Here is a 27,272-nt window from a genome sequence, read left to right on the forward strand (position 1 = left end):
CAGGGACCTGCAGCCGGGTGTGGCTGGAGGGCGCCTGGTGGCCGCATTCGCACAGGGCCACGTGAACGCTAACAAACCCTAGCTTGAGTGAGGAGCCTGGGGCCAGAAGATTGAGCCCCAGGGCTTGGGGTGGACTGGCAACCCGGCCAGAGCTTTATGCAGCCAGACCCCTCACCTGCGCCGCAGGGAGCCCTCCAGCCGTGCAAACACTTACCATTGTCCAAGCCCCAGGAACGGCAAACGTGGGCACGTGGCCAAGACATAGCCACAGGTGGGGAACCAAACCCGGCTCTCAGGGGGATCTCGGGCCGGCAGGGCGGTGATGCCCTGAGCGCTTTTCTCCCCAGAAGGGGAACCCACGGCCCGCGGACCTGTGAGCGTTCGTGGTGCAGATCTTGTCTCCCTAGTTTTGTGACTTTGCTCGCACTGATCGCGGCGTTAATAAAACTCAGACAGTCTCTGTGCGTCTCACACACTGAGCTTCACCATCGTGCTCTGCGTAGCCAGCCGAGAACGAACCTGTCGCTCGCGACAAGTGTCCCTGGCATTGGCTGTGCCCGGCCCGGCCCTGCTGCGCCCAGGCTGAGCCCCACCCCGGCGCGGCCCTGTCACGGAGTGGGGGGAGTCCAGGCCCTGCACCCCTCTTCCCGCGATTCCCTGAGACTCTCAGCCAGCCAGTAAAACGGAAGGTTTATTGCACCACAGGAACACAGTCCAAAACAGAGCTTGTGGGCACAACCAGGACCCCTCAGTCAAGTCCTTCTGGGGGGCAGGGAGCTCAGACCCCAGCCCTGGGGTTCCCTGCGTTCCTCCTGTGATGAAGTGGGACTGTTCTTAATGTTTCCTCTGAATAGTGTGGGGGTGCCTCAGTTTCCCCTAGGCAGTTCTTAAGTATCTAGGTGGTGGGGAAAGGGTGTATGATCATTGCAGAGCTCTGCAGGGCAGGTGTGTGCAGGGGTCTGGACACAGAGAATGGCCGACACCCTGTTTCCTGGCCACTGATGGCCTGGGCCCTTCCCCCTGCAAGGTGAGAGCTAAAGGGTTGAAGAACAAAGGGATCCGGTGACCTCCTGGCCCGGGAAAGGGACAAAGCCGAGGGGAGGAGGGGCTGGGGGGAGTTTCAGTTTGGTGCTGGCTGGGACATGGAGTGAAGGGCAGACGGGGTTGTCTGGCTCACTGCCCCCCAAAATGGACCCAGCTGAGGGGTCCTGTTCTCTGCACCTACAAGCTCTGTGTTAGACCATGTTCCTGTCGTCTAATAAACCTTCTGTTTTACTGGCTGGCTGCGGAGTTGGGGGGCAGGACCCTCTGGCTTCCCCAGGACCCCGCCTGGGCGGACTGGCTGTGGGAAGCGCACGGAGGGGCAGAGGAGGCTGGAGGCTCCAGGGTCAGACACAGGAAGGTGGAGCCGGGGTAGCTGTGTGTCCTGCAGACAGGCTGCTCCCAGAGAGGAGACTTCCCCAGAGTCCTGCCTGGCTTTGTGGGGAGCAGCTCCAAGCATCGCCCGGGGACCCCGTGACGGGTGGGACTCAGTTTCCCTGGGTGCTATGGGTTTAACAAGGGGAGGCGAGAGGGAGTTTGTGGTTACACAGGACCGGCGAGGGAACATGGGACTCCGGCCAGTGGTCTGGTGACTGGAGACCCCAGCGACGGGTGACCTGGGGACCCGGAGCCCAGCTCGGGAGTCCCAACCAGGTCTGGCCAGTGGGGGGACACTGGCCTGCGGTGAGAGGGGACCCCGTTGACCGGACCAGCCGGGTCCAGCCAGAGAGGCTGGAGCACAGACAGCTCCCTGCCTCGTCCCTGTGCGTGGCGGGGGGAATAACGACTGACGGTGGGTGACGAGAGACGCTGCGGGTACGGGTGTCGCGGGAGTAAGGACCATGTGGGGCAGGGGAGATGCCTGAATAAACCGTCGCTAAGGAAATTAACACAAAACGGGGGAACCGCTGCTTACAACGGCCCAGAACCCCGAATCGCCCTGGTGATAGCCGTGTAACACCCCCGCGGCGCACGGCGCACGACGGGCCTGACCCACGCCCGCCCAGTCACGAGGGCGGACCATGCCACTTGTCCGTGCGTGCCGGCCTTTTCTGCGGCCGGCGGCGGGAACACGTGCTACGGTCCACGCAAGGGTGGGAAACCAGCTGAGGTGAAACGGCCCTTGAGATCGCCCCGTGGCGGTGCTGGAGACACTGCGCATGGCCACTAGGTAACTCGAGGGGGTGGAAGGCCACGAGTGTCGATGAAGCCCCCTCGCACTAGGCCCAGGTGTCCTTGGCCCCCCGCCTGGAGGCACTCGCAGCAGTCATGCTAAGGATCTGCCACAATATGCTGCGGAGTCCGACTGCCTGAAACTAAGCAAGGCCACACAGGGCAGATAGGGAAGAACAATGCTGAATCAAGCAGCTTTATGTATGGTTTAACAGATGGCACAGAGAACCAGGGAACTAGCTGGTATCTGGATTGGCTGGCTAGATGGATCCTTAGGGCAGCTTGCTATTGGGTAAGTATGCTGAAGAAAGGACGTATATGTAACCCTTCTGCCCGTCAGAGTTGGCAGCAACAAGGGCCGGGTTCAATATCTAGGGGTTCCATTCCAATAACACAATGCAAACCGGCTCGAGCCCCCACCCAGTGACCTGGGACAAATATATACCACCCCCGCTGGGCGCCTCCAAGAGGCAATACTTCCCCTCTCGCAAGCTGTCACGGAGTCCCCAGGCGATGCTCTGGAACTGCTCCCCATGAAGCCAGTCAGGACTCTGGGGCAGTCGCCTTTCTGGGAGCAGCCTGTCTTCAGGACACACAGCTCACCCGGCTTCCACCTTCCTGGGTCTGACCTTGGAGCATTCAGCATCCTCTGCCCCTCCGTGCGCTTCCCCCCAGCGAGTCCGCCCAGGCGGGGTCCTGGGGAAGCCAGAGGGTCCTGCCCCCCAACTCCGCAGTCAGACGGGACTCTCAGCCAGCCAGGAAAACAGAGGTTTATTAGATGACAGGAACATGGTCTAACACAGAGCTTGCAGGTGCAGAGAACGGGACCCCTCAGCTGGGTCCATTTTGGGGGGCAGTGAGCCAGACAACCACGTCTGCACTTCACTCCATGTCCCAGCCAGCCCCAAACTGAAAACTCCCTCCAGCCCCTCCTCCCCTGGGCTTTGTTCCTTTCCCGGGCCAGGTGGTCACCTGATTCCTTTGTTCTCCAACACTTTAGCTCTCACCTTGCAGGGGGGAAGGGCCCAGGCCATCAGTGGCCAGGAAACAGGGTGTCGGCCATTCTCTGTGTCCAGACCCCTGCCCACACCTGCCCTCTAGGGCTCTGCAAGGATCATACACCCTTACCCCACCCCCTAGATACTTAAGAACTGCCTAGGGGAAACTGAGGCACCCCCACACTATTCAGAGAAACATTAAGAACAGTCCCACTTCGTCACACTGAGCTATAACAGTGTAACCCCTCACACCCCACAGAGGCCCCGGGGCCCAGAGCGAGGGGACTCCCTGAGGGGCCCACGGCAGAGACAGGCAGGCTAGGGCTCCGAGAGGTGCGGCTCCAGGAGGTGGAGGGGCTGGAGCCCCGAGAGAGAGTGGACCCCCGAGAAGGGCTGTCGCACTGAAGGGGGTTCCCCCCGGAGACTGCACGCACGGGGCCAGGAGCCCGTAACAGCCCGTCACTCGGCCTCTCGGGTCCCCTATGGGCAGTGGGGATAATAGCGCTGCCTGCCCCACAGCGGGGCAAGGCTCTGACGGGGGGCAGGGACCAGAGACAGCCTGTGGCCCTGCAATCTACCGCCTCAGCAGGGGTTAGCTGGACCCAGCTGACTCCCGGGGCAGACTAACGCCCCCAGGCCTGGTGTTGGGCTGGCCGTGCCCCCGCTGGACCCCGGGAGTGCTGGGGTGGGGCGGGGGGCAAGGTCTGTCCCAGGGTGCACCTCTGAGCCAGCGCTGGGCAGGTGCGTCTGAGCCTCGCCCCGCAACATCAGACGTCCTGATCGCCACCCTTTGCCCGTTTTTATAGCCCTCCCCGTGACCCACGGAAAGTGAAAGGGAATTCGCCCTTCCCCGGGAGCCCTGCCAGCCCCGGAGAAGGAGACAGGGAGGCTGTGGGACGGAGGGCAGGGACCATGGGGCTGGCAGATCTCCTTGTCCCACTCCTTTTCCTCGGGGTGGCCGGTACGTACAGACCCCTTGTGTCCTGGGGCAGGGCCCCGGGGCTCCCCGGCCGAGTAGAGTGCCGGGGATGGAGCCCAAGACTTGGCTCGGTCCTAGCGGGGCCCAGCTCTGCTCTGGGCCCCTGGGAATGACCCGGAGGTGCAGGGGATTGTGTACGTGGGAAAGGTGGGAAGGGACAGGCTGTGCCGAGGGGGGGACACACCAGGGCGAGAGGGAGAGCCGCTTTCTGGCTATGGGTGCTGTGTGCAGGGGGGGTCTGGCTGTGGGTGCTGTGTGCGGGGGGGGGTCTGGCTGTGGGTGCTGTGTGCGGGGGGGGTCTGGCTGTGGGTGCTGTGTGCGGGGGGGGGGGTGGTCTGGCTGTGGGTGCTGTGTGCAGGGGGGGCTGAGCTGGCCTTTCTGCGCAATTGACCTGCTGGCAGCTCTGCTGTCTCTCTGGCCAGCTCCGTCCTCGGGACGCCAGGGCCTGTGCTGGGTGAGGGGCACAGCTGGGGAACGGCAGGATTTCACTGCAGGCAGAACCTGAGACCCCCTGGAGCTGAGCCAAGGGGAAAGGGCCCTTTGGTGGCTCGGTGGTGAGCGTGGGCAGGCACTCCTGGACCATGGCCAGAGGGGCAGAGACCTGCCTCACGGACAGAGACTTGGGGTCCGTCTGCACTGCAAGGAAAAGCCCGCAGCACTGATTCCCACAGCCCAGGTCTATTGCCTCGGGCTCGCGCTGCAGGGTTGCCAATAGCCGCATGGGAAACGACCCGGGCGCTGCGATAACCCTGTGTTCAGTAGCAGGATCCCATGACTAGATTCCTCTCTGTCACGGAGTCCCTGGGCGATGCTCTGGAGCTCCCCATGAAGCCAGGCAGGACTCCGGGGCCGTCTCCTCTCGGGGAGCAGCCTGTCTGCAGGACACACAGCTCACCCGGCTTCCACCTTCCTGGGTCTGACCCCGGAGCCTCCAGCCTCCTCTGCCCCTCCGGGCACTTCCCACAGCGAGTCCACTCAGGCGGGGTCCTGGGGAAGCCAGAGGGTCCTGCCCCCCAACTTCGCAGTCAGACGGGACTCTCAGCCAGTCAGTAAAACAGAAGGTTTATTAGACGACAGGAACGTCGTCTAAAACAGAGCTTGTGGGTGCAGAGAACAGGACCCCTCAGCTGGGTCCATTTTGGGGGGGCCATGAGCCAGACAACCACGTCTGCCCTTCACTCCATGTCCCAGCCAGCCCCAAACTGAAACTCCCTCCAGCCCCTCCTCCTCTGGGCTTTGTCCCTTTCCCGGGCCAGGAGGTCACCGGATTCCTTTGTTCTCCAACCCTTTAGCTCTCACCTTGCAGGGGGAAGGGCCCAGGCCATCAGTGGCCAGGAAACAGGGTGTCGGCCATGCTCTGTGTCCAGACCCCTGCCCACACCTGCCCTCTAGGGCTCTGCAACAATCACACCCCCTTATCCCACCACCTATATACTTAAGAACTGCCTAGGGGAAACTGAGGCACCCCCACACTATTCAGAGGAAACATTAAGAACAGTCCCACTTCGTCACACTCTCTAATGCCTCGAAGCTCACTGGTGTGGGGGCTGTTTCGTTGCTGATATTTACCGGGCAGGGGTTTGTCAACTTGTTCAAACTTCCCAAAGAAACCGTGTGAACAAAACTGCCGGGTAGCTGTTCCCGCGGGGCTGGAGCCCTGGCTCGGAGACATGGAGAGGAGGGCAGGTCTCAGGGCCCGGGCTCCAGCCCGGTTGGGAACATTTTTAGCCCTGCAGCCCAAGGCTTCCGAGCCGGAATTAATAGAGCTGGGCCCACCTGGGGCTGCGGGTTTTCCTTTGCAGTGTGGATGTACCCCAAGGAGCTCAGTCTGCTCAGCTTAGCACAGAGAAAGTTCAGGGGGGATGGCAGGACGCTGGTCTAGAACCACCCACGTGGGGAACAAAGGCTAGCAGCAGAGGGGCCTGTCCCCTAGCAAAGGCAGAACAAGAGCCAGTGGCTGGGGAGCTGAAACAGGACACGCTCAGGCTAGAAATACGTGACCGTGTTCAAGAGGGAGGGGAGTTAATTCCTGGAACAACTCGCCGGGGAGCAGGTGCTTCTCCAGCGCCTGGAGTCAGTGAAGTGTGATCGGGTGTCTCTCTGAAGGCACGGCTGGAGCTCTGCCGGACGTAGGACTCCCTGGAGCACTTCTCCGGCCTGGGCTATGCAACTGGCCAGACGGGCGGGGCACGATGGGCCCTGCTGGCTGTACCAGCTGGGATCCTACCGCAAGGCTGTAAACAGTCCACAGACATTTTGCAAGGGAGGGGCCCCTCGATTTTGCATAAACATGACAGCACCCACAGTCCACAGAGAGCAACGCCTGCCTCCTGCAAGTCCAAGCCCTTGGCTCGTTTCAGCGCCTCTCTCCAAAGAATGACCATTTCGTATCTGAAAGGAAAGGTGCTGGGTTTCAGCTGAGAAACGCAGGGGTCCCCAGCTGGGAAGGGGCCCGAGCGGTGGAGCTGGGAGCTCTGCGCCGGGGACATGCTGCCTGCAGGCCAGCTTGCAGCTCAGCTCTCTCCCACCTGGCTACAGACCCATTCCTTTGTCTCCCAGCAGTCCCTAATTGTTCCGAGCTCGCTGCACAAATCAATGTGTCCGACAGTTTCCTTCATTCCTAAAAGGGCCGGAAACAGACTCTGCAGCAGGATCCCAGACGCAAAGGGTCCTGCCTGAAGGCAGAGACAGTTCCCAGGACTGCAAACCTGTGTGGTTTATTTACCCGTTTCATTTTACAGGTGACCCACTGACGATATACACCCTGCCCTCCTCCTCGGCTGTGCTGGGCTCTGCAGCGTTGCTGAAATGCCGGTTCAACATCGGGGGGCCGATCAATCTAACCGCGCTGCAGGTGTTCTGGTATTTCTCGGATCGCAGCGTGGCACAGTACGACCGGGGCAAGGAAACGTTTGCACCAGGGGTGAGCATCTCCAAGCAGGAGTTACTGATCGGGAACGCCTCCCTGGGGATGGAGAACGTTCAAGTGTCGGACGAGGGGCCGTACAAATGTGTGGTCGGGTACGGTGCGGAGCGGCAGCAGAGCGAGACGACCCTCCGTGTGTTCGGTAAGGAGGGCACAGGAGTCCCGGCCGAGAAGCCGCCAGGAGTCATTGTCCCACTGCTGCTTGGGCTGGCAGGCCGGCGTGGCTCGCGTGCGTGCGAGCGAGGGGACGTGGAAGCCCTGGCGTGCATGCGTGCGCACCGTGTGTGTGCAGAGTCGCCGAACGGTGCAGCCCGTCGCGGACGCAGCGTGTTCTGCCCCAGCCGCAGGAAGGGGCCGGGCGCTGGTGCAGCGGCCGCAGGGCTCAGCACCGTGCCAGACAGTGGCGGTCGCTGAGTTAACGCTGCACTCCCGTCCTCTGCCTCTCTTTCCAGCTGCGCCCAGACTCTCCGTCCCCCGGCGAGCGGCCGGGAGAGGCACAGCCAGCGCCTTCCCCTGCCACGTGCGGGGATTCTACCCCGCGGACGTCACCGTCGCCTGGCTGAGAGACGGGCGGGTTCTGGCCGACGTCACCCCGTCTGCCCCCCAGAGGAACCCAGACGGGACCTTCAACCTCACCCTGACCTACACCTTCACCCCCACCGCGAGCGACTCCGGCAGCCTCTTCTCCTGCCACGTCAGCCACGCGGCTCTGGCTCAGCCCCTGCGGGAGGGGTTCCCCCTGGCGGTCACAGGTGAGGGGGGGCTGGGGGAGGGCAGGATCCTGGGGTCCAGACCCTGCTTTATCGCTGACTGGGAAAGATTCACATTGTTCTTTGTCCCCTCCACGTCCCCTAAGCAGGAGCAGACTGACTCTGCTGGGATGCTTGGGGAGGGGGGGCGGGGGGGGCGTGCTGACACCTGGTGTGGGGCAGCGGGCACAAGGCACAACCCAGCCTGTCAGGGGTGAGTCGTGGGGAGGGGCTGGAGGAGCCAATGGGCAGGAAGATCCCTGTGCAGCCAAAATACCCAGAACATCCCCCCCACTCCCCGCCTGCCATCACAGTGTCTGCTGCCCAGGGATGGAGCCTTGGTAATGACTGATCCTGTCTATTACGGGTGCGCGGGTGGGTGGGTGGGGGGTCCCATTGTTTCAGGAGCTGCCCAGACACAGAGGAGGACACGGTCCCTGCCCTGAGCAGCTTCCAGTCAAACCAGAGCAGACAGACCCCGGGTGGGGGAAGGGGACAGCGCATCATTAGGGGAGTGGTAGGTAATGAAGAGGATCACTGGTCCCTGGTACAGAGCCATCTGGGTCACTTGGTCAGCTGGGCAGCAGTGACTGCAAAAGTGGTGGGGTTGCGGTGAATAATAACAATACTAGGTTATGCCATAAACACACCGACCCCTCTGTGACGCAGCTGGGAGGGGGGTGGATTGACCGGGGATGGCGTCTAGTTTTACGGGGACTGTCTGCACGGGGGATGGGATAGCAGGGGATGAGCCTCTAACCTGAGCCGGGAGGAGGTTGGGGCCGGGTGACACCTTGGCCCAGGAAACTGGACAAAGGCGAGAGGAGGGGGCCTGCTGGAGGAGTTTTGGTTTCAGTTTTGTGCTGGGTGGAGGAACACAGGGAACCCCAAGTCTGGGGTCTAAGATCCCTGCCCCCCAGAAGGACTTGACTGAGGGGTCCTGGTTGCACCCACAAGCTCTGTTTTGGACTGTGTTCCTGTGGTGCAATAAACCTTCTGTTTTACTGGCTGGCTGAGAGTCTCAGTGGATCCCAGGAAGAGGGGTGCAGGGCCTGGACTCCCCCACACTCCGTGACAACCGGTGGGAGTGGTGGGATGTACTGCACCCCGTGAACGGCGCTTCCTGCAGTAAGTGACTGGGGAGCAGTAAAACGAAGGGGAATTGACAGGGACCAGGCGTGCTGAAGATTCAGAGAGAGACAGTTTCAGGGGGCGGTTAACCCCTGGGAGTGTGTGACCAGAGAGAAGGACTTTTGCAGTAACAGGGTCCCCCGGGGGATCGCAGCGAGTGGTCCCAGGGGCGGAGGAGTCTGCAGCTCGACCCTGGCAAAGAGGTGGTGACCTCAAGAAGGACTGGCACCCTTGGGGTTCTTCCTGGAAACCGTGGGAAGCTGCCCGGCCTGCGAGTGGCCAGCGGGGAGATGTACGCTAAACGCCTTAAGAGCGACCTGGTGGAGCTGTGCAGGCAGAGGGGGCTGCGCATCGGGAGGTCCACCAAGGAACAGCTGATTGCCCAGCTGGAGGAGAGGGATCGCTTGGATGACCCGATCCCTGTCCCTGAGGGAAGCCGCCCGGCAGACGCAGCGTGGGCCCTGGGGCCTGACCGGGCTGGGAGGGGTCGAGGACATCCCGAGACCCTTCCTACCTAGGCCTAGGGGAGGGGTTGGGGGAAGCCCAACGAATACTGAAGGCACCCTGACCCCGGCACCCAGCAGGGGATCCTCCCGGCGGAGCTCCCCATCCCTGGAGCAGAGGCATCTGGCCTGGGAGAGGGAGATGAAAATGAGGGAGCTGAAGGATCGCGAAAAGCAGTGGCAGCATGAGGAGAAGCAGCGGCAACATGAGCTGGAGGAGAACGAGAAGCAGCATCAGCATAAGCTGGAGGAGAAGGAGAGGGAACGTCAGGAGAAGGAGAAACAAAGGCAGCATGAACTGGAGCTGGCCAGGCTGAGGAGCAGTGGGGCCCCGGCTGCGGTGAGTGCAGGGCGACCCAAGACTGCAAGGAGCTTTGATAAGTGCTTCCTGGCCCAGCGTAAGGAGGGGGAGGACATGGATAGCTTCCTGACGGCCTTTGAGAATGCCTGTGAGCTGCACAGGGTTGACCCTGCAGACAGGCTCCAGTTCCTCACCCCCTTACTGGACCCCAAAGCCGTGGAGGTGTACAGCCGGATGACAGGGCCGGAGGCAGGGGACTATGAACTGTTCAAACAGGCCCTGCTCCGTGAGTTTGGGCTGACCCCCGAGATGTACCGGAGAAGGTACCGGAGTCAGCGTAAAACGCCTGAGGTCACCTACCTACAACTGGTCAACCGGATGCAGGGGTATGCCCGCAAGTGGGCAGCTGGGGCCCGAGCTAAAGAGGACCTGCTGGACCTAATCGTACTGGAGCAACTGTATGATCAGTGCCCGTCCGACCTGAGGCTGTGGCTGGTGGACAAAAAGCTCGAGAACCCCCAGCACGCAGGGCAGCTGGCCGACGAGTTTGTGAACAGTCGGTCAGGGGGTAGCCGGGAGGAGCCCCAAAAGAACAGGCCCCCCCGATGCAGAGAGAGAGTCACCAGGGGGCCTCCCAGCGGGGAAATAGGGAGAACCCCCTCCCAAGGGGAACGCCTGGCATCGGGCCCCTCTGACCCGCTCGAGGGGACCAACGTGACCTGAGCTGCTATCACTGTGGCCAGAGAGGCCACGTACGGTCCCAGTGCCCCGGGCTCAGGGACAGACTGAGCAGACCCAACCTACCCAGGGTTAACTGGGTAGGGACCCAGCTGGACGAGGGGCAGACGACCCAGGAAAGGGGGCCTACCAGTTTACCACCTGCCCCGGAGGGAAGAGTACCCCAGGCCAGCCCCACCAGAGGGCTGGAGGCTCTGGACTCAGGGTGCTCGGTTTACAGGGTGGGCGCGGGGCTGTCCCTCCGGAGAGAGTGCCTTGTTCCCCTGGAGGTGGATGGGAGGAAGGTCAGTGGATACTGGGATATGGGCACGGAGGTGATGCTGGCCTGGCCCAAGGTGGTGGCCCCAGATCGGGTGGTGCCCAACACCTACCTGACCCTGACGGGGGTGGGCAGGACCCCATTCAAGGTGCTCATGGCAAGGGTACACCTGAAATGGGGGGCCAAGGAGCACCCCAAGGATGTGGGGGTACACCACCATTTGCCCACTGAAGTTTTGATGGGGGGAGACCTAGACGACTGGCCAAGCAACCCCCAGAACTCCTTGGTCGTAACTCGTAACCAGAGCCGGCGAGGGTCACTGCTCCCCGACCTCGGGGAGGGTATCACACCGGAGGCGCAGGACCCTACCCTGGTGGGGGGGGAGCGCCGAGGGGCACGGCTCAGAGAGGCTGAGGCCTCAGACCCGGCCACTGAGGGGGAACCGGGCCCCGTCCCTTCCCCAGCCGCTGAGTTCCAGGCCGAGTTGAGGAAAGATCCCTCCTTGCGGAAGCTCAGGGACCTGGCCGACCTCGGTGTGGGACGGACCATGAGGAGAGGCTGCCAGGAGAGGTTCCTGTGGGAGAAGGGGTTCCTGTACCGAGAATGGGCTCCCACAAGGGAAGTAGAGTCCTGTGGGATCAGGAGGCAGCTGGGGGTCCCCCAGAAGTATCGCCGCAGGCTCCTGTCCCTGGCCCATGACATCCCCCTCGCAGGGCACCAGGGAATCCGGCGCACCCGGCAGAGGCTGCTACAGAACTTTTACTGGCCCGGGGTCTTTACCACGGTCCGGCAGTATTGCCGATCCTGTGACCCCTGTCAGAGGGTGCGGAAGGCCCGGGACAAGGGGAAAGCGGCTTTGAGACCTTTGCCCATCATAGAGGAGCCTTTCCAGAAGATGGCCATGGACATTGTGGGGCCTCTCAGCAGGACGACCCGGTCGGGGAAGAAATACATTCTGGGGGTGGTAGATTTCGCCACCCGCTACCCCGAGGCAGTGCCCTTAGCTTCCATTGAAGCCGACACCATGGCCGACGCGCTCCTGACCATTTTCAGCCGAGTGGGGTTCCCCAAGGAAGTCTTGACAGACCAAGGCTCCAACTTCATGTCGGCCCTGCTCCGGTGCTTGTGGGAGAAATGTGGGGTCCGGCACGACTGGGCCTCAGCTTATCACCCCCAGTCCAACGGGCTGGTGGAGAGGTTTAACGGGACGCTAAAGATGATGCTGAAAACCTTTATGAACCAGCACCCGCAGGATTGGGACAAGTACTTACCGCACCTGCTGTTCGCGTACAGGGAGGTGCCCCAGGAGTCGACCGGATTTTCGCCTTTCGAACTGTTATATGGCAGGAGGGTGAGGGGCCCCCTGGACCTGATGAGAGACGAGTGGGAGGGGAAGGCCACTCCCGATGGAGAGTCAGTGGTGGAGTATGTCCTGATCTTCCGAGAGAGACTGGCGGAACTCATGGGCCTGGCCAGGGAGAATCTGGCCAGAGCCCAGAAGAAGCCTCTGGGGCTCTATGAGTTCCTGACCCTGCCTTTCGGCCTCAAGGGAGCGCCGGCCACCTTCCAGCGCCTGGTGGACCAGCTCCTGAGGGGGATGGAGAGTTTTGCCGTGGCGTATATTGATGACATCTGTGTCTTTAGCCAGACCTGGGAGGACCACGTGTCCCAGGTTAGACAAGTGCTGGACCGACTCCAGGGGGCTGGGCTGACTGTAAAAGCGGAGAAGTGCAAGGTGGGGATGGCGGAAGTATCTTACCTGGGCCATCGGGTGGGGAGTGGCCGCCTAAAGCTGGAACCAGCCAAGGTGGAGGTGATCAGAGACTGGCCCGCTCCCCACACCAAAAAGCAGGTCCAAGCCTTTATTGGGATGGCAGGATACTATCGAAGATTTGTGCCCCACTTTAGCGCCATAGCCACCCCCATCACTGAGCTATGCAAGAAGGGGAAGCCAGACAAGGTGGTCTGGACCGAGCAGTGCCAGGAGGCTTTCCGAGCGCTGAAGGAGGCTCTGGTCTGTGGCCCAGTTCTGGCAAACCCAGACTTTGACCAGCCCTTTGTGGTGTTCACCGACGTCTCAGACATGGGACTGGGGGCGGTGTTAATGCAGGAGGACGAAAAGGGGGAGAGACACCCCATCGTGTACCTGAGCAAGAAGTTGCAACCCCGGGAGGAAAACTACGTGGCCATCGAGAAGGAGTGCCAGGCCATGGTGTGGGCCCTCAAGAAACTAGAGCCCTATCTCTTCGGGCGACACTTCACCGTCTACACCAACCACTCTCCCCTGACCTGGCTGCACCAGATGAAAGGAGCTGTGATGAAGCGGGACTGTTCTTAATGTTTCCTCTGAATAGTGTGGGGGTGCCTCAGTTTCCCCTGTGTAGTTCTTAAGTCTCTAGGGGGTGGGGTAAGGGGGTGTGATCGTTGCAGAGCCCTAGAGGGCAGGTGTGTGCAGGGGTCTGGACACAGAGAATGGCCGACACCCTGTTTCCTGGCAACTGATGCCCTGGGTCCTTCCCCCCTGCAAGGTGAGAGCTAAAGGGTTGGAGAACAAAGGAATCCGGTGACTTCCTGGCCTGGGAAAGGGACAAAGCCCAGAGGAGGAGGGGCTGGAGAGAGTTTCAGTTTGGGGCTAGGGGGTGGACGCAGGGAACCCCAGGGCTGGGGTCTGAGCTCCCTGCTCCCACAGAAGGACTTGACTGAGGGGTCCAGGTGGTACCCACAAGCTCTGTTTTGGACTGTGTTCCTGTGGTCCAATAAACCTTCTGTTTTACTGGCTGGCTGAGAGTCCTGGTGAAACGCAGGAAGAGGGGTGCAGGGCCTGGACTCCCCCACACTCTGTGACACCCTCCTCAGAGAAGGGCGGGGGACGGGCTAAGAAATGAAGAGGTTTTGTTTGACTCAGCAGGGACCGGGTAGAGCGGTCACTGACCTTGTCACTTGTCTGCTGTGTGCTCTCACCATGTGCCGCTCTGTGTGTGTGTGTGTGGAGGGGGGGCTGGTTGGCTGCTCCCTACGTTGTCCCCCCCCAAACCCCATGGAAAGGGAATCCCCGCCTGGGCGTGAGTGCCCCCTGGGTGGGGTGGGGGGGGTCTCCCTTGCATGGTTCTGAGTCCAGGGGTGCTGGGGGAGGGGTGGCTCCAGCTGGGCCCCATTTCACCCCCTCCCCCTGGTGCAGCACCCCCTGCTTTGGCTGCTTCTGCAGCTGCTCCCAGCGGCTGGAGTCTCCGTCCTCAGCACAGCAAACGGCCCTGGCGGGCAGGCTGGGAGCACGGCCCAGTCAGACCGTCCCGGGTGTCCCGTTGGTACGGGGAGCCCGTTCTCCGGTGTGGGGCGGTGCCGTGAGCCGGGTCTGACTTTTCTCTCCTAGTCCCAAGAGCAGGAGCGGATCACACCAGCGCCGCGATCGGGGCGACCCTGGGGATCCTGGTCGCAGGGGGAGCTGCGGCTGCGTTAGCCATTTACTGCCGGAGGAAGAGGCGGGAAGGTAACGGGGGACGGTGCCATTGGCCAGTGGGGGGCGGGGGGGGGAAGGTGTCTGCATGGCCCCGGAGGGAGCAGAGAGTCTGGGGAGGCCGAGGGGACAGGGACACAGCCAGGGACACCCCAGGGGCTGCGGGGCTGGAGGGTCTCCCTACAGACTGAGCCCCCTGCAGCAGGGCCCATCCCCAGGGGAGGTTTCACCCTCCTGCTCTCAGGGATCCGCCGTTCCTGGCCCCGAGCTCCAGCCGGACGCGTCTCCCAGACCCCCTGACACTGACCCCCTGTGTTGCTCTGACCCCGTGTGTCCCACTGTCTCTGTCTAGGTCCTTACAGTGCAGGGGAGACGCCCCCCGAGGACCCAGCTGGGAGCAGAGACAAGACGCGCGGCGAGGACATGGTGCTGATGGTGAATGACGGGGTCAGCGATGCCGGGAAGGGGCCTGAGCAGCAGCCGCTGTTACCTGCTCAGGGCCAGGACCAGAGCGAGATTCAGGAGCAGGAGGACATGGCGCGGGTCACAGGTGAGGGGCAGGAGAGGAGAGCGACTCCAGAGGGGTCACGCTATGGGGTCGGTCACCTTCCGCTGCGTGTGCGTGTAGATCCCACAGTGGGAGGACGGGGGGACACTGCATGGGGGGGGGTTGATGGGGTCGCGTGGGGTCAGCAGTATTCACCAGCCCCCATGGCTCAAGCCCTATGCCTCAGGCCCCCCCAGAATCAGGAACTAGCTTAAACCCATTTCAGTTCTTGCAATGGAGGCCAGGAACCTAAACACTGGTGAGAGTCTGGGCCTAAATATCAGGAGATGTGGACAGATGAACTGGCCAGAGGCTCTGGGGCCTGAATTAACCCTTTGTACCCAGGCAGGACTGGGGCAGCCTGTGGCCCCCCAGGCTCAGGGTAACCTGGGGGCTCTGGTTCTGCCAAAGCAACTGACCCCGTGGGGCCCCTCGGTGACACCCCCCCCGGCTCGGTTTGTTTCCCAGAAAGTTCCAATTCTTCTGGATCAAAAGCGTCTGACGTGGGCCCAAGGGCATCATCCTGGATCACGCAGGGGGGCCCAGAGGCAGAGGGGCCATCCCCGAACACGGAGCCACTGGGGGAGACGGGAGCCCAGGATGAGGAGCGAGCGGGGGCAGCCTCCCCACAGACACGGCCGGCGGTGGAGGCGACATTCCCAGCCCAGCACAGTGCGGCTGGGGAGGAGGGAGAGACAGATCTGAACCAGCACAGTGGGGAGGCGATGGTGCCCACCAGCCAGCCCAAAGCAGGGGATCAGGGGGGGCCCGGCAGTCAGACCAACGAGAAGGATCAGGGGGTGCCTGACAACCAGACCAAAGCGGCTGCAAACACGGTGTCGGATCCTGCACAGGAGGAAGATGCCCAGGGAGAGGCAGGAGGTAACAGTGAGTGTTTGTGTGTGGGGGGGGTAACATGGGAGGGAAGGGGCCCATGTCAACTGAACATTGTTCAACGTGCAGCCCACCAGGGACAGGTGCTGGGAGCTCTGTGAGACGTTCCCAGCAAGCCTCCACCGGTCAGCAAAGGGCCAGATGGTAGGTGCCCCATCCCTGGTGGGGTTCTGCCAGCATGGGCAGAGTCACTCCGAGGGGGCACAATCCATGTGAAACAACCGAATGGTAACCCATCGACAGCTGGGGAGCGCCTCAAAGGAGGGGCCGTGTCTTTCCTCTGCACGGAGAGAGCCCAGGACACTCCAGGTGCTGTTCAAATAACTTTAAGTGCAGATGTTGGCATTGCCCGACACTTCCCATTGTAAGCACCTGTTTTTGGTTGCTTGTAACTTTGCCAAACTTTAACTGCTGAGGCTGAAATTTCCCAGGCTGGGTGTCTGCCTCGAGCTCTTTTGTCCTGGAGTGCGTTTGTGTTTGTGGGTGTCATGGAGCGCAGGTCTGATGCTCTGGAACTGTTCTCTCTGAAGCCAGCCAGGACTCTGGGGTGGCGTGTCTGCCCGCAGGGCTCGCTGCCCAGGGCAAACAGCCACCTCAGCTCTGGCCTTCCCAGACTGACCTTGGAGCATCGAGCATCCCTGTTCACCATATGCCTCCCCTTGGCGGGCCCACCTGGAGGGGACCCCCTGGGGAAACCAGAGGGCCCTGCACCCCGACTTTGCAATCCACCGTGACTCTCAGCCAGCCAGAAAAATGGAAGATTTATTAGTTGATCAGGACACAGCATAGCATAGATCTTGTTAGCACAGAAATCAATGACTTTTAGCCTAATCCATCTTGGGGCAAGGGAAGCCCAGAGCCATGGCCCTGAGCTCTCTCCCTGCACTCCCAGACTGCCAGTCCCCTCCCAGCTGCCTCCCCAGGCACACCCGTCAGCCCTCCCCCAGGAAAAAGGTGTTGGGCTCAGGTTACGAAGGGCTCCAGTGTTTACAGCTGGGCAGCCTTACCATCTAGGCATTGGTGTAGCACCCAGGGAAACTGAGGCACACACAGAGTGTTAGTATACAACAGTTGGACTTACATGCAACATAACAAGGTAAATAGGACCCCATTTCGTCACAGTGCTGGGGGGGGGGTTCATCTAAAATGGTTGGGCTATTTCAATGAACATGTTTAGGAAAAATACTTTGTTTTGCTGAAGTCAAAAAATTCTTACAACTGCTGCACTGAGAAACTCATAGAAACATGGGTCTGGAAGGGACCTGAAAGGTCCCCTAGTCTCCCCCTGTGCTGAGGCAGGACCATGTAACCCTAGACCATCCCTGAGAGGGGTTTGTCCAACCTGTTCTCAAAAACCTCCAATGACGGGGCCCCCACGACCTCCCCTGGACGCCTGTTCCAGGCTGAGCTCCCCGCAGAGCTAGACACTGTTTCCTGATATCGAACCTAGAACTCCCTGGCTGCAGATGAAGCCCGTTGCTGCTTGTCCTGCCGTCAGTGGACATGGAGAACAATCAGTTGCTGTCTTTAATACAGTCCCTGTCCCATTGGAAGACTGAACAGGTCTCCCCCTTACTCACCTTTTCTCAAGACTAACCGCACCCCGTGTTTTTAACCCTTCCTCGCAGGTCAGGTCTCTAAACCTTTGATCAGTTTGTTTCTCTCCTCTGGAGTCTCTCCAGGTTGCCCCCAGTTTTCCCAAAGCGCAGCACCCAGAATGGCACACAGTACTGCAGCTGGGCCCCCCCTGTGCCGAGCGGAGCCGGACAATGAGCTGTCGTGTCTGACGTCCGACCCTCCTGTTAATACACCCCTGGCTGATATTAACCTTCATGCACATCCCTGCTTAGGAGTGGGGGCTGCAAATTTGGCAGGAGGGTCATTAGGAGTCAGAATTAGCTTTTGCCACCTGTGTGAAAATTGGTCCAAATTTAGCCCCGCTGTGCACCACTGACAATCACCATTGACGTGCTCAGGAGAAGCACGTGAGAGTTTGGCAGCTAAGTTCTCTGCACCGTCCATCTGCACCCAGCGTGCTCCGCGACCCCGAGCTCTCAGAGCGTGCTCTGGGCCAGGGCTGAGCGGGGCTTGCTCTGTGCTCCCACTGGGCGCAGGAACGGAGAATAGGGAGATTGTCTCCCCACTGTATTTTCCACAGTGAGCATCCGATGAAGTGAGCTGTAGCTCACGCAAGCTTATGCTCCAATAAATTGGTTAGTCTCTAAGGTGCCACAAGGCCTCCTGTTCTTTTTGTGAATACAGACTAACACGGCTGCCACTCTGACACCTGTCTCTCTTGTGCTTTCAATGCCCCCCACCCCCAAGCTGGCACCCAGGTGCCGTGGAGAAGGGGAGGAGCAGTGAGGGAAGGGCTGGGCTGGGGGGATAGAGACAGAAAGGACCGGCTGGGCTGGGACATGGCTGTGAGGCACTGGGAGACGTGAGCAGAAGCGTCGGCAACCACTAGACGACGCTCCCCTGCCGAGCCTGCAATGGAACAGGTCACGGAGCAGGGAGCGGGCGGATTGACCTGGGAATGTTGCGTGGGAGTTTTTCAGGTACCCGCTGCGTTGGGGATGGGGATCTCCGGGGGTGACTTCACCGGAGGGACGATACCTGAGCCTGTAACCTGAGCCCAGGATGGGGGTTGGGGCCAGGTGACGCCTTTGCCAGGGAAACTGGACAAAGGTTGGAGAAGTGGGGGGGCGAGGCTGGGTGAGACGGCTGGAGAGGGTTTCAGCTGGGAGTTGACTGGGGAAACAGAGGGAGCCCCAGGGCTGGGGTCTAAGCTCCCTGCCCCCCAGACGGACCTGACTGAGGGGGTCCTGTTGTCTGCACCTACAAGATCTGATTTGGACTGTGTTCCTGTCGTCTGATAAACCTTCTGTTTTACTGGCTGGCTGAGAGTCACGGGGAATCGCAGGAAGAGGGGGTGCAGGGCCCGGACTCCCCCACACTCCGTGACAGATCCCAAGAGTTCTGTGTCTCCCCCTTCCTCTGCTGTCAGCGGGTCGCTGTGACGCTCTTGTCCCCCATAGGGGCTGACTCCGGGGGTGCGCTGGGGCTCAGGCACCCCTGGGAAAAAATAGGGGGTGCTCAGCACCCACCAGCCACAGCGGTACTGGGGCCCCAGGCTGGCCACCGATCAGCTGTTGGGCTGCCTCCAGAGCGGGCCAGTGGAGCAGCGAGCGGCTGGCAGGAGGTGCTCGGGTGAGGCAGAAGACAAGCAAGTGGCCGGTGTGCAGGGGGGTCCTTGGGGGAGGGAGCAGAGCAGGGGCAGGGCCTCTAGGAGGGGGTGGTGCAGGGGCAGGAAGAGGCAGAGTGAGGGTGGGGCCTCGGGGCAGAGTGAGGGTGGGGCCTCCACTGGGGAAAAAAATTCAGCACCTGTGTCACCCCCCTGTAGTGCCTGATCCACACAGAGGATAACAGCCTACTGCTGCTCCACTCACCCCCACCATCAGGGCAGTTGTGGCCCCACACCGACTCCTGACCCCTCTCCCGGGTAACCCCAGCACCCCTGAGGTTGTGTGTGTTACAGGAGTCATCCAGGGGAGCTCTCGCTGGGTGAGGGGAGGGCCTGGCAGAGGCTGCTGGGGACATGGGGCCAGGTCAGACCAGATGGTGATGGGGAGCGTGTGTCAGATCTCCAGGTGCCGTAACTATAACGTGCAATTTCCACGTCTTCTAGACCCACAGGCTCCAGTTCTGTGCGAGATCTCCCAGTCAGACGTCCTGGCTCCCGGGAAGCAGGTAACACTGAGCTGCCAAATATCCAGGTTCTACCCCAAGGCGCTGAGCGTGACCTGGTACCGACAGAAAAGAGGAGAGCCGGTGTTCCGGTGCTTAGACACTCTGGGCACCCACAAGATTGTCACCCCAGACCCCACAGCCGCGCCAGACGGGAAATCCTACAGCGTGACCTCCCAGCTCCGCTTCACCCCCTCGGTGCCCGAGGACGACGGGGCAGAGTACCTGTGTTCCGTGGAACATCAAACCCTACCGGAGCCTGAAGGAAAATCCACTGGGCCGCTGGAGCTCCGAGGTACGAGCGAGCGGGACTGGGCAGAGCCGCGCTGACGCTGGGGTTGTTGTGGCTGAGGAGGTCTCTGCTCTCAGGCACCTGGGGTGTTCAGCGTCGCTTTGGGCTGAGCCTCCTCCCGCCGGTTCCCAGCACGTGGGGCGGGTCCTGCAACGTTTGGGGACTTGCCCGTGGGCTGCTCGCAGGTTCCCCCCGTGCTGGGGAAAGAGGGTTCTCAGGTCTGGAGAGAAGTGATGGGCGGGTGCAGCAGCCCCTCTGTTTAAAACGGGGTTCAGTTTTCCACTTGAGGCAGGGACTCACCCTGATTGTTTCGCAGGAGGAGAACAGTGTGTCCTCCCCAAACTCATGGCCCAGGGTCTGAGGGCAGAGGAGGAATTTTCTAGGGAATTTCAACTAAATCTGGGATCTGGTTCGGGAATGGGACCTTTGAGAAGGTTTTACCTAAAGCATCCGACCTTTGTTGACACTGTTTGCTAATAACAGCTGGGTCTGTCTCCTTCCCATGGTTGCCATGATTAAACCCCACTGGCAACCAGCGGCAAAGGGACAGGCGAAGACATTAAGCTGTAATTAAGCAAAGCGATTAATGGTGTACCCAGCCCTTGCTCTTATGCTCACAACTGGCCCTTGCCCAGGGGAGCTGCTGCTCCCCACACCGTGCCGTGGGGCTGACGCCACCTCCTGGGGTTGAAGCTACTCAAACCCTCAGCAGGGATGGTCCCTTTTCCACTCCCGAGGCCGCCCTCAGTAAAGATGGCTGCTGTCTCCTGTTGCTGACTCTACCGGCTGCCCTCAGGAAAGGTGGCCGACCACATAAAAATGAGGCTGCCCGTCCCAAAGATGGCCACCACCTCCCATGGTTTCCATACACCAGTAGCCAGGCTGCCCTCACAGGAGAGCCCCATCCCCATCCCCACCCCCCACGCTCCTTGGCTGGGAAACGGGGCAGGAAATTGTGAGGCGACATCTGTGCCGTGAGCCCCAACGAGACCACAAGCTCCACCGCAGGAGTGAAGGCGCCCGGCCAGGGTTATTGCCCACGAAGCACGGTCCTAGTGCCCGGCTCAGGGGCACGAACACACGTGTGCCCGTCGCTACGGACTAGCTCAGGGAACGGCGGGACTTTCCATTCCCCACTCAGCTGGCCAAGGACACCCCCTCTGAGACCCCTCTGTATACACCGATACAAACACGATGCGCGTCGGACCGAGTTAGTTCCCGCCCGTCACCTTGTACACGTTGGTTCGGTCAAACCAGCGCTATCCCTCACCCCGTCAGCCTGACCTTGTCTTTAGGAGGGGTCGGTGTGTTCTCGTTACCTTTGGGGGGCTGCTGGTGAGCGACGGGGGTGGGGGGGAGGGAAGGAGCTGATGGGGGGCTGCTGATGGGTGCTCAACATCCACCATTTTTTTCCGTGGGGGCTGCAGCCCCAGAGCCCCCTCGGAGTTGGCGCCTATGTATCATAGAATCATAGAATATCAGGGCTGGAAGGGATCTCAGGAGGTCATCTAGCCCAACCCCCTGCTCAAAGCAGGACCAATCCCCAATTTTTGCCCCAGATCCCTAAATGGCCCCCTCAAGGATTGAACTCACAACCCTGGGTTTAGCAGGCCAATGCTCAAACCACTGAGCTATCCCTCCCCGCCCAGGTGCCCAGCACGTGGCCTGGCAGCCTGAGAGCTCTCTGCCCCGAGGCGTAACACAGGCCTTGCTGACTCATGAGGTGTAGTCCCCGGCTGGCTCCGGTCTGTCCCTACCTGCCCCTTCCCCATCGGGGCCTGACTCAGTTCTCTGGGGAGACACGATCCAGGTCTCCCCCTTACCAGCCCCTGCTCTCACTGACGCTCCTGCTGTCTCCCTGCAGCCCAGCCACAGGTGTCCGAGATCCAGGTGTTACCACACTGGGAGCCCCGGGAGGAGGTGCCGTTTGCTGTCCAGATGCAGAACTTTTACCCCAGGGAGATTCACCGGATCCAGTGGACCTGGGACGGGGCAGGGAGCGGGAGAGATGAGACCCCAGAAGTCAGCCAGAACCGGGATCTCACATTCAGCGCTACCAGCGTCTGGAGAATCCCCAGCCAGGGACTGAACCGTCCGGAGCTCAGAGTCCGAGTGTCCGTTCAGCAAAGCCCCCGAGAGCCCCCGATCGAGAGAGAGATCAGAGCCGGGGACACAGGTGAGGGGGGCCTCTTGGGGTCGGACGGGGAATGAGCAGGAATCGCTGCCCCCACAGGGTCCCTGAGGCATGAATGAGGTTTGGGAGCTAATATTCCTTGTCCCCCTTTCCAGCTGGAGACGCCGATGGGTCGGGGTGTAACAGAGTCACACCCGGGGGTGATTTTATGGGGTAACAGCCCCACAGAGGGGTCAGATCTCTCCCGCCTGAAGGGAGGGGGAAGCAGCCCTCACCAGGCCCCATCTCCCCCTTGCGGGGCCTGTAACTGTCTCTGGATGTTTCATTCCCCAGGTCTCCTGCGGCCCCCGGAGGTGTCGGAAATCTCCCAACCCGAGTCAGTGACGGCGGGGGAGGAAATCACCCTGAGCTGCCGCATGGTGGGGCATTTCCCTGGGGTGCTGTGTGTGACCTGGCTCAGGAGGAACAGGGAGACTGGGGCGGCTGTTCGTATACTGAACTCGGCCGAGTACAGAATCGAGCCCGGAGCTCCCCACACACAGGACGGGAAAAGCTTCCAGCAGGAGACGAGACTCCGCTTCACCCCCTCGGTGCAGAGAGACCAGGGGGCAGAGTACGTCTGCCGGGTGGGACACGTCATCCTACGGACCCCAGTGGAGAGACGCAGCAGGGAGCTGCAGGTCACAGGTCTGATCTTTCGTCTTGAAAAGCCTGCAACTTGTACAGGAAGTTAGGAATTTCCCAACTGGAGCAGGCCAGGGCCCCTCTAGCGCAGCACCTTCCCCTTGACAGCGGCCAGGGCAGCTGCCCCAGAGGACAGGACAAACCCCTGCCGTCGGGGGCTACAGCCTAACGCAGGTGGTTACCCCAGCTGGTGGGGACTCAACATGGTGTGTTGCACACACGCACCCCTTGTGAGAGCGCTTCCTGGCTGCACCTTTCCTGGCTGTTGTGTGGGTGACCCACTTCCCTGGGCCCCGTGTGCTTTAAGCCTCCAGAGTCTGACCAGAGTCCAGCCACAGCCCAGGGCTTGGGCTCTCTTTGCCTACTTGTGGGGTGCAGATCCTCTGCCTTGCACCCCCCCCGAGAGCTCTGACCCTGTGCTCTCGCTGCCTAGCCCCGGGATCAGTGATGCCCCCCCAAACCCCACTTCCTCCCCCTGTATCTCAAACACACCGTCGCCAGAACTCCCGCTGGGTGGGCGCTCTGGGGTTACAGTTTCCCTCTTAAGCAGCATAACAGGGAGGCTTGCCTTGGGCTGGGGGGGAAGCTCTCCAGGCAGGGGGCCTGGCAGAGACCCTGGCCAAGAAGCAGGGCAGAGTCTGACAGACACACCCTTGGGGAGGAGGGGGCTGGGCCCAGCTGAGAGGGGTATAAAGACTGTAGGAGTTTGTGCTTTGTTTTTCAAATACTTTGGGCTGCTGGGGGAGAGACTGACCTGGGGTTGGGACTGAGGGGCCTGGAAGACTAAATAAATGGGATCCCTTGTGGGGTTTGTTTGAACTTCTATTTGAACTGGGTGAGTTCTTAAAGGGGCCCTGAAGAGGGGGAAACTGAGGCAGGAGATGCAGTGTGACTCCTGGCCACGCGGGGACACCCAGGAGACAGCTGTCCCCACTCCAAGGGACAAGCGATAGTGAAAGCCAGGGCACACAGATTTGCACACTCCATATTTAGCAGCGTGAGAAACACAGATCTAGACCAAAGCAATAAACCGTACATGTGTTTCCCTGCCTCAGTTTCCTCACCACTCTGGAGCATTCCTTGGGCTGGAGTCAGAGTTCTCTGGGGGCACGTGGGATGGTTTTTCTTCTGAATCCTGGAGTCTTCTCTAGCCCCACAAGCCGTCTCTGGCCCTAGCTGGTCTATGCCCATCCTCTTTCCTGCTCAAAGCTGCCTCTTCCTGTCCCAGTGAGTCTCCTGAGTTTTTACATCCCATCAAAAACCCCTGGTTCCTTTGTTTTCCTGCTGGTGATTTCCCGCTCTCTCCACTTCCCCAGCCCCCTGAAGAGAGGTAGGATGAAAGTGGCTCTTCTAGGCTTGAGCGTACCTTAGTGAAGAGCTGGAAGGACTGACGCAGACCAGAGCCCTTGGGGAGGTGGGGAGGAGGGGTGATGCCTGGTAAGTTGATTAGCCCGCGTGTAGATACTTTGGTTGTTTTAATGTGTTTTCTCTCGAATGCTTTTACCTCCAGAATAAAGGGGCCGGCGTAGAAGGGCTGGGTGGTACCTGGCCTGCACCGGTTACCGTCTCTGAGGAGAAAAGCAAAGCAGAGCCGCTGGTGGCCAGGCGGTCCGACTCTCCTGGGGAGCTCACGGTGTAGGCAGGGTGCTGGGCAGCCTGGAAATACGCCGGTCAGGAGGGAGAGCCATGCAGATCCCCACCCAAGAGAGGTGACGGCTGAGAGCGGGTGCTGTTGCTGGACCACGATGGGGGACACAGGTGAACTGGGACGTACATGGTGGCTGGGCAGCCCACCTGGAGAAAAGTATAAACTCAGGGACACTGGCATCACCACGGCACCTCTCCTCCCCCGCCCGCTCACTGAAGGCAACAGGGTCGTTTGAAAGACAAAGAATCATTTGAACTGGGGGGGGTCCTAACGGGAAAAGCTTTCCAGTTAGCACCGGCTGCTGTCGGTTTTTGGGGAAGAGAAACCTTATTGCTCCAAATTTGACTCAGCTGGATAAAGTTCAAAGAAATTAGACTGTGGTTTTATCTTTTATTTCTTTTTGTAACCAACTCTGAACTTCTGTGCTTATACCACTTACAAGCCCTTCACATCTCTCTTTCTGCAGTTAATGTTGTTATTTTAATGTTTTATCTCAGCCAGTGTGGTTTCGACTGAAGTTTGGGGAATTACTCTGGTTACAAACGCTGGTGCGTGTTCGTACCCGTTGATGGTATGATGAACTAATTAACGAGCTTACGCTGATCCAGGGGGGTCTGGAGCTGTGCAAGAGGCACATTCCTGGGGGGCCAGGCTGGGGCTGCGGGATGTGCGGGTGTCTCCCTCTACACCGTGCAGGAGGGGCCGGCAGAGCCTGTGTGTAACTGTGCGGGTTGTATGGACACAGGCTAATGGCTGGGGGAGAGCCAGGGCTGGAGGGACTGCTGGTCACTGGCAGAGTCGTGGGAGAGGTGCCCTGGGCTAGAGAGTTAAGGGGGTACAGCAATTGCAAGTCCAGGTTGTACCCCAGGCCATATCACACCCCCTCTACCTCCATTTCCCCCTCTCAGTCCCACTTTAACCCCCTCCCCTCAGCCCTCACCCCAAAATACTTTCACCCCCCTTCTCATACAAGCCCACAGTCCTGTCTCCCCCACGGCCCATCCCCTGCAAACCACCCACGCTGCCCCCTGGCCTGGCCTGGCCTGTTGTCCCCCAACGATCAACTCAGTTCCCATTTTTCCTCTGCCCCCACAACTCCCCCACCCCGAGCCCCGAACTGTCCGTGGACCCCGCGTGGGGCCTGGGCTGTAACATCCGCTCTGGCCTCACGCATCCTGCAGAGCTCTTCAGCTTCCCGCGCTCGGGGCCACCCCCGGCACTGAGCCCAGCGCTGTCCCCACGACGGGGTGGCCCTGGCTTCTCCGGGCAGGATCCCCCTGAGGTCCCGGGGCGGGGCCTGGCTCCCATGGGCAGTGCGGGGTGACTGGCAACATGCTGGGAAGGGGCGTCTGTGAGGGGCCAGCTCTGGGGGACCCTCACCAGCTGGGGCAGCATGTGGAGTGGGGCTGGGGGGACGCAGGCCTGTCCCTGGGAAGCAGGTCTGCTCTCCGTGGGGTGCATTGACCGGCCTTACACCGTGTTTCAACCCTGCAGCATCCGCACCCTGGCTCAGGGCCTCTCATCCCCCCGATCCTCTCCTCTAAGTGCTTCAGAATTGATTCCTTGAGGACCTGCTCCATGATTTTTTCCAGGCACTAAGGTGAGGCTGACCGGCCTGTAGTTCCCAGGATCCTCCTTCTTCCCTTTTTTAAAGATGGGCACTACATTAGCCTTTTTCCAGTCGTCCGGGACTTCCCCCGATCGCCACGAGTTTTCAAAGATAATGGCCAGTGGCTCTGCAATCACATCCACCAATTCCTTTAGCACTCTCGGATGCAGCACGTCCAGCCCCATGGACTTGTGCACATCCAGTTTTTCTAAATAGTCCCGAACCCCTTCTTTCTCCACAGAGGGCTGGTCACCTCCTCCCCATGCTGTGCTGCCCAGTAGTAGTCTGGGAGCTGACCTTGTTCGAGAAGACAGAGGCAAAAAAGGCATTGAGTACATTAGCTTTTTCCACATCCTCTGTCACTAGGTTGCCTCCCTCATTCAGTAAGGGGCCCACACATTCCTTGGCTTTCTTCTTGTTGCCAACATACCTGAAGAAACCCTTCTTGTTACTCTTAACATCCCTCGCTAGCTGCACCACATGGTGTGATTTGGCCTTCCTGATTTCAGTCCTGCATGCCCGAGCAATATTTTTATAATCTTCCATGGTCATTTGTCCAATCTTCCACTTCTTGTAAGCTTCTTTTTTGTGTTTAAGGTCAGCAAGGATTCCACTGTTAAGCCAAGCTGGTCGCCTGCCATATTTACTATTCTTTCTACACATTGGGATGGTTTGTCCCTGTAACCTCAGTAAGGATTCTTTAAAATACAGCCAGCTCTCCTGGACTCCTTTTCCCCCTCATGTTATTCTCTCAGGGGATCCTGCCCAACAGTTCCCTGAGGGAGTCAAAGTCTGCTTTTCTGAAGTCCAGGGTCCGTATTCTGCTGCTTTCCTTTCTTCCCTGTGTCAGGATCCTGAACTCGACCATCTCATGGTCACTGCCTCCCAGGTTCCCATCCACTTTTGCTTCTGTCACAGAGTCCCCGGGCGATGCTCTGGAACTGCTCCCCATGAAGCCAGGCAGGACTCTGGGGCAGTTGCCTTCCTGTGAGCAACCTGTCTTCAGGACACAAAACTCACACGGCTTCCACCTTCCTGGGCCTGACCTCGGAGCATTCAGCCTCCTCTGCCCCTCCGTGCGCTTCCCACAGCGAGTCCACTCAGGCGGGCGCCTGGGGAAGCCAGAGGGTCCTGCACCCCAACTTCGCAGACAGACGTGACTCTCAGCCAGCCAGTAACACAGAGTTTTATTCGACGGCAGGAACATGGTCTAACACAGAGCTTGTAGGTGCAGAGAACAGGACCCCTCAGCTGGGTCCATTTTGGGGGGGAGTGAGCCAGACATCCCCCTCTGCCCTTCACTCCATGTCTCCAACCAGCCCCAAACTGAAACTCCCTCCAGCCCCTCCTCCCCTGGGCTTTGTCCCTTTCCCAGGCCAGGAGGTCACCAGATTCCTTTGTTCTCCAACCCTTTAGCTCTCACCTTGCAGGGGGGAAGGGCCCAGGCCATCAGTTGCCAGGAGAC

General features: G+C 60.3%; 1 protein-coding gene across 1 annotated transcript in view; it reads left to right on the forward strand.

The window, feature by feature from the left end:
* Window positions 1–24,573, forward strand: part of LOC311514199 (uncharacterized protein) — a gene marked incomplete at its 5' end in the record, with an annotated part of 64,023 nt that extends 39,450 nt beyond the window's left edge. Inside the window, 9 exons of the mRNA XM_084652603.1 lie at window positions 6,933–7,259; window positions 7,570–7,869; window positions 14,169–14,285; window positions 14,605–14,802; window positions 15,268–15,681; window positions 19,382–19,735; window positions 21,597–21,908; window positions 22,200–22,553; window positions 24,061–24,573. Coding sequence (XP_084508729.1) covers window positions 6,933–7,259; window positions 7,570–7,869; window positions 14,169–14,285; window positions 14,605–14,802; window positions 15,268–15,681; window positions 19,382–19,735; window positions 21,597–21,908; window positions 22,200–22,553; window positions 24,061–24,065 — 2,381 coding nt within the window. The 3' untranslated portion in view covers window positions 24,066–24,573. The remainder of the gene's footprint in view (window positions 1–6,932; window positions 7,260–7,569; window positions 7,870–14,168; window positions 14,286–14,604; window positions 14,803–15,267; window positions 15,682–19,381; window positions 19,736–21,596; window positions 21,909–22,199; window positions 22,554–24,060) is intronic.
* Window positions 24,574–27,272: the final 2,699 nt, after the last annotated feature.

The sequence above is a fragment of the Lepidochelys olivacea genome, assembly GCF_965140295.1.
Source record: "Lepidochelys olivacea isolate rLepOli2 genome assembly, contig: Scaffold_29, whole genome shotgun sequence".
Lineage (NCBI taxonomy): Eukaryota > Metazoa > Chordata > Testudines > Cheloniidae > Lepidochelys > Lepidochelys olivacea.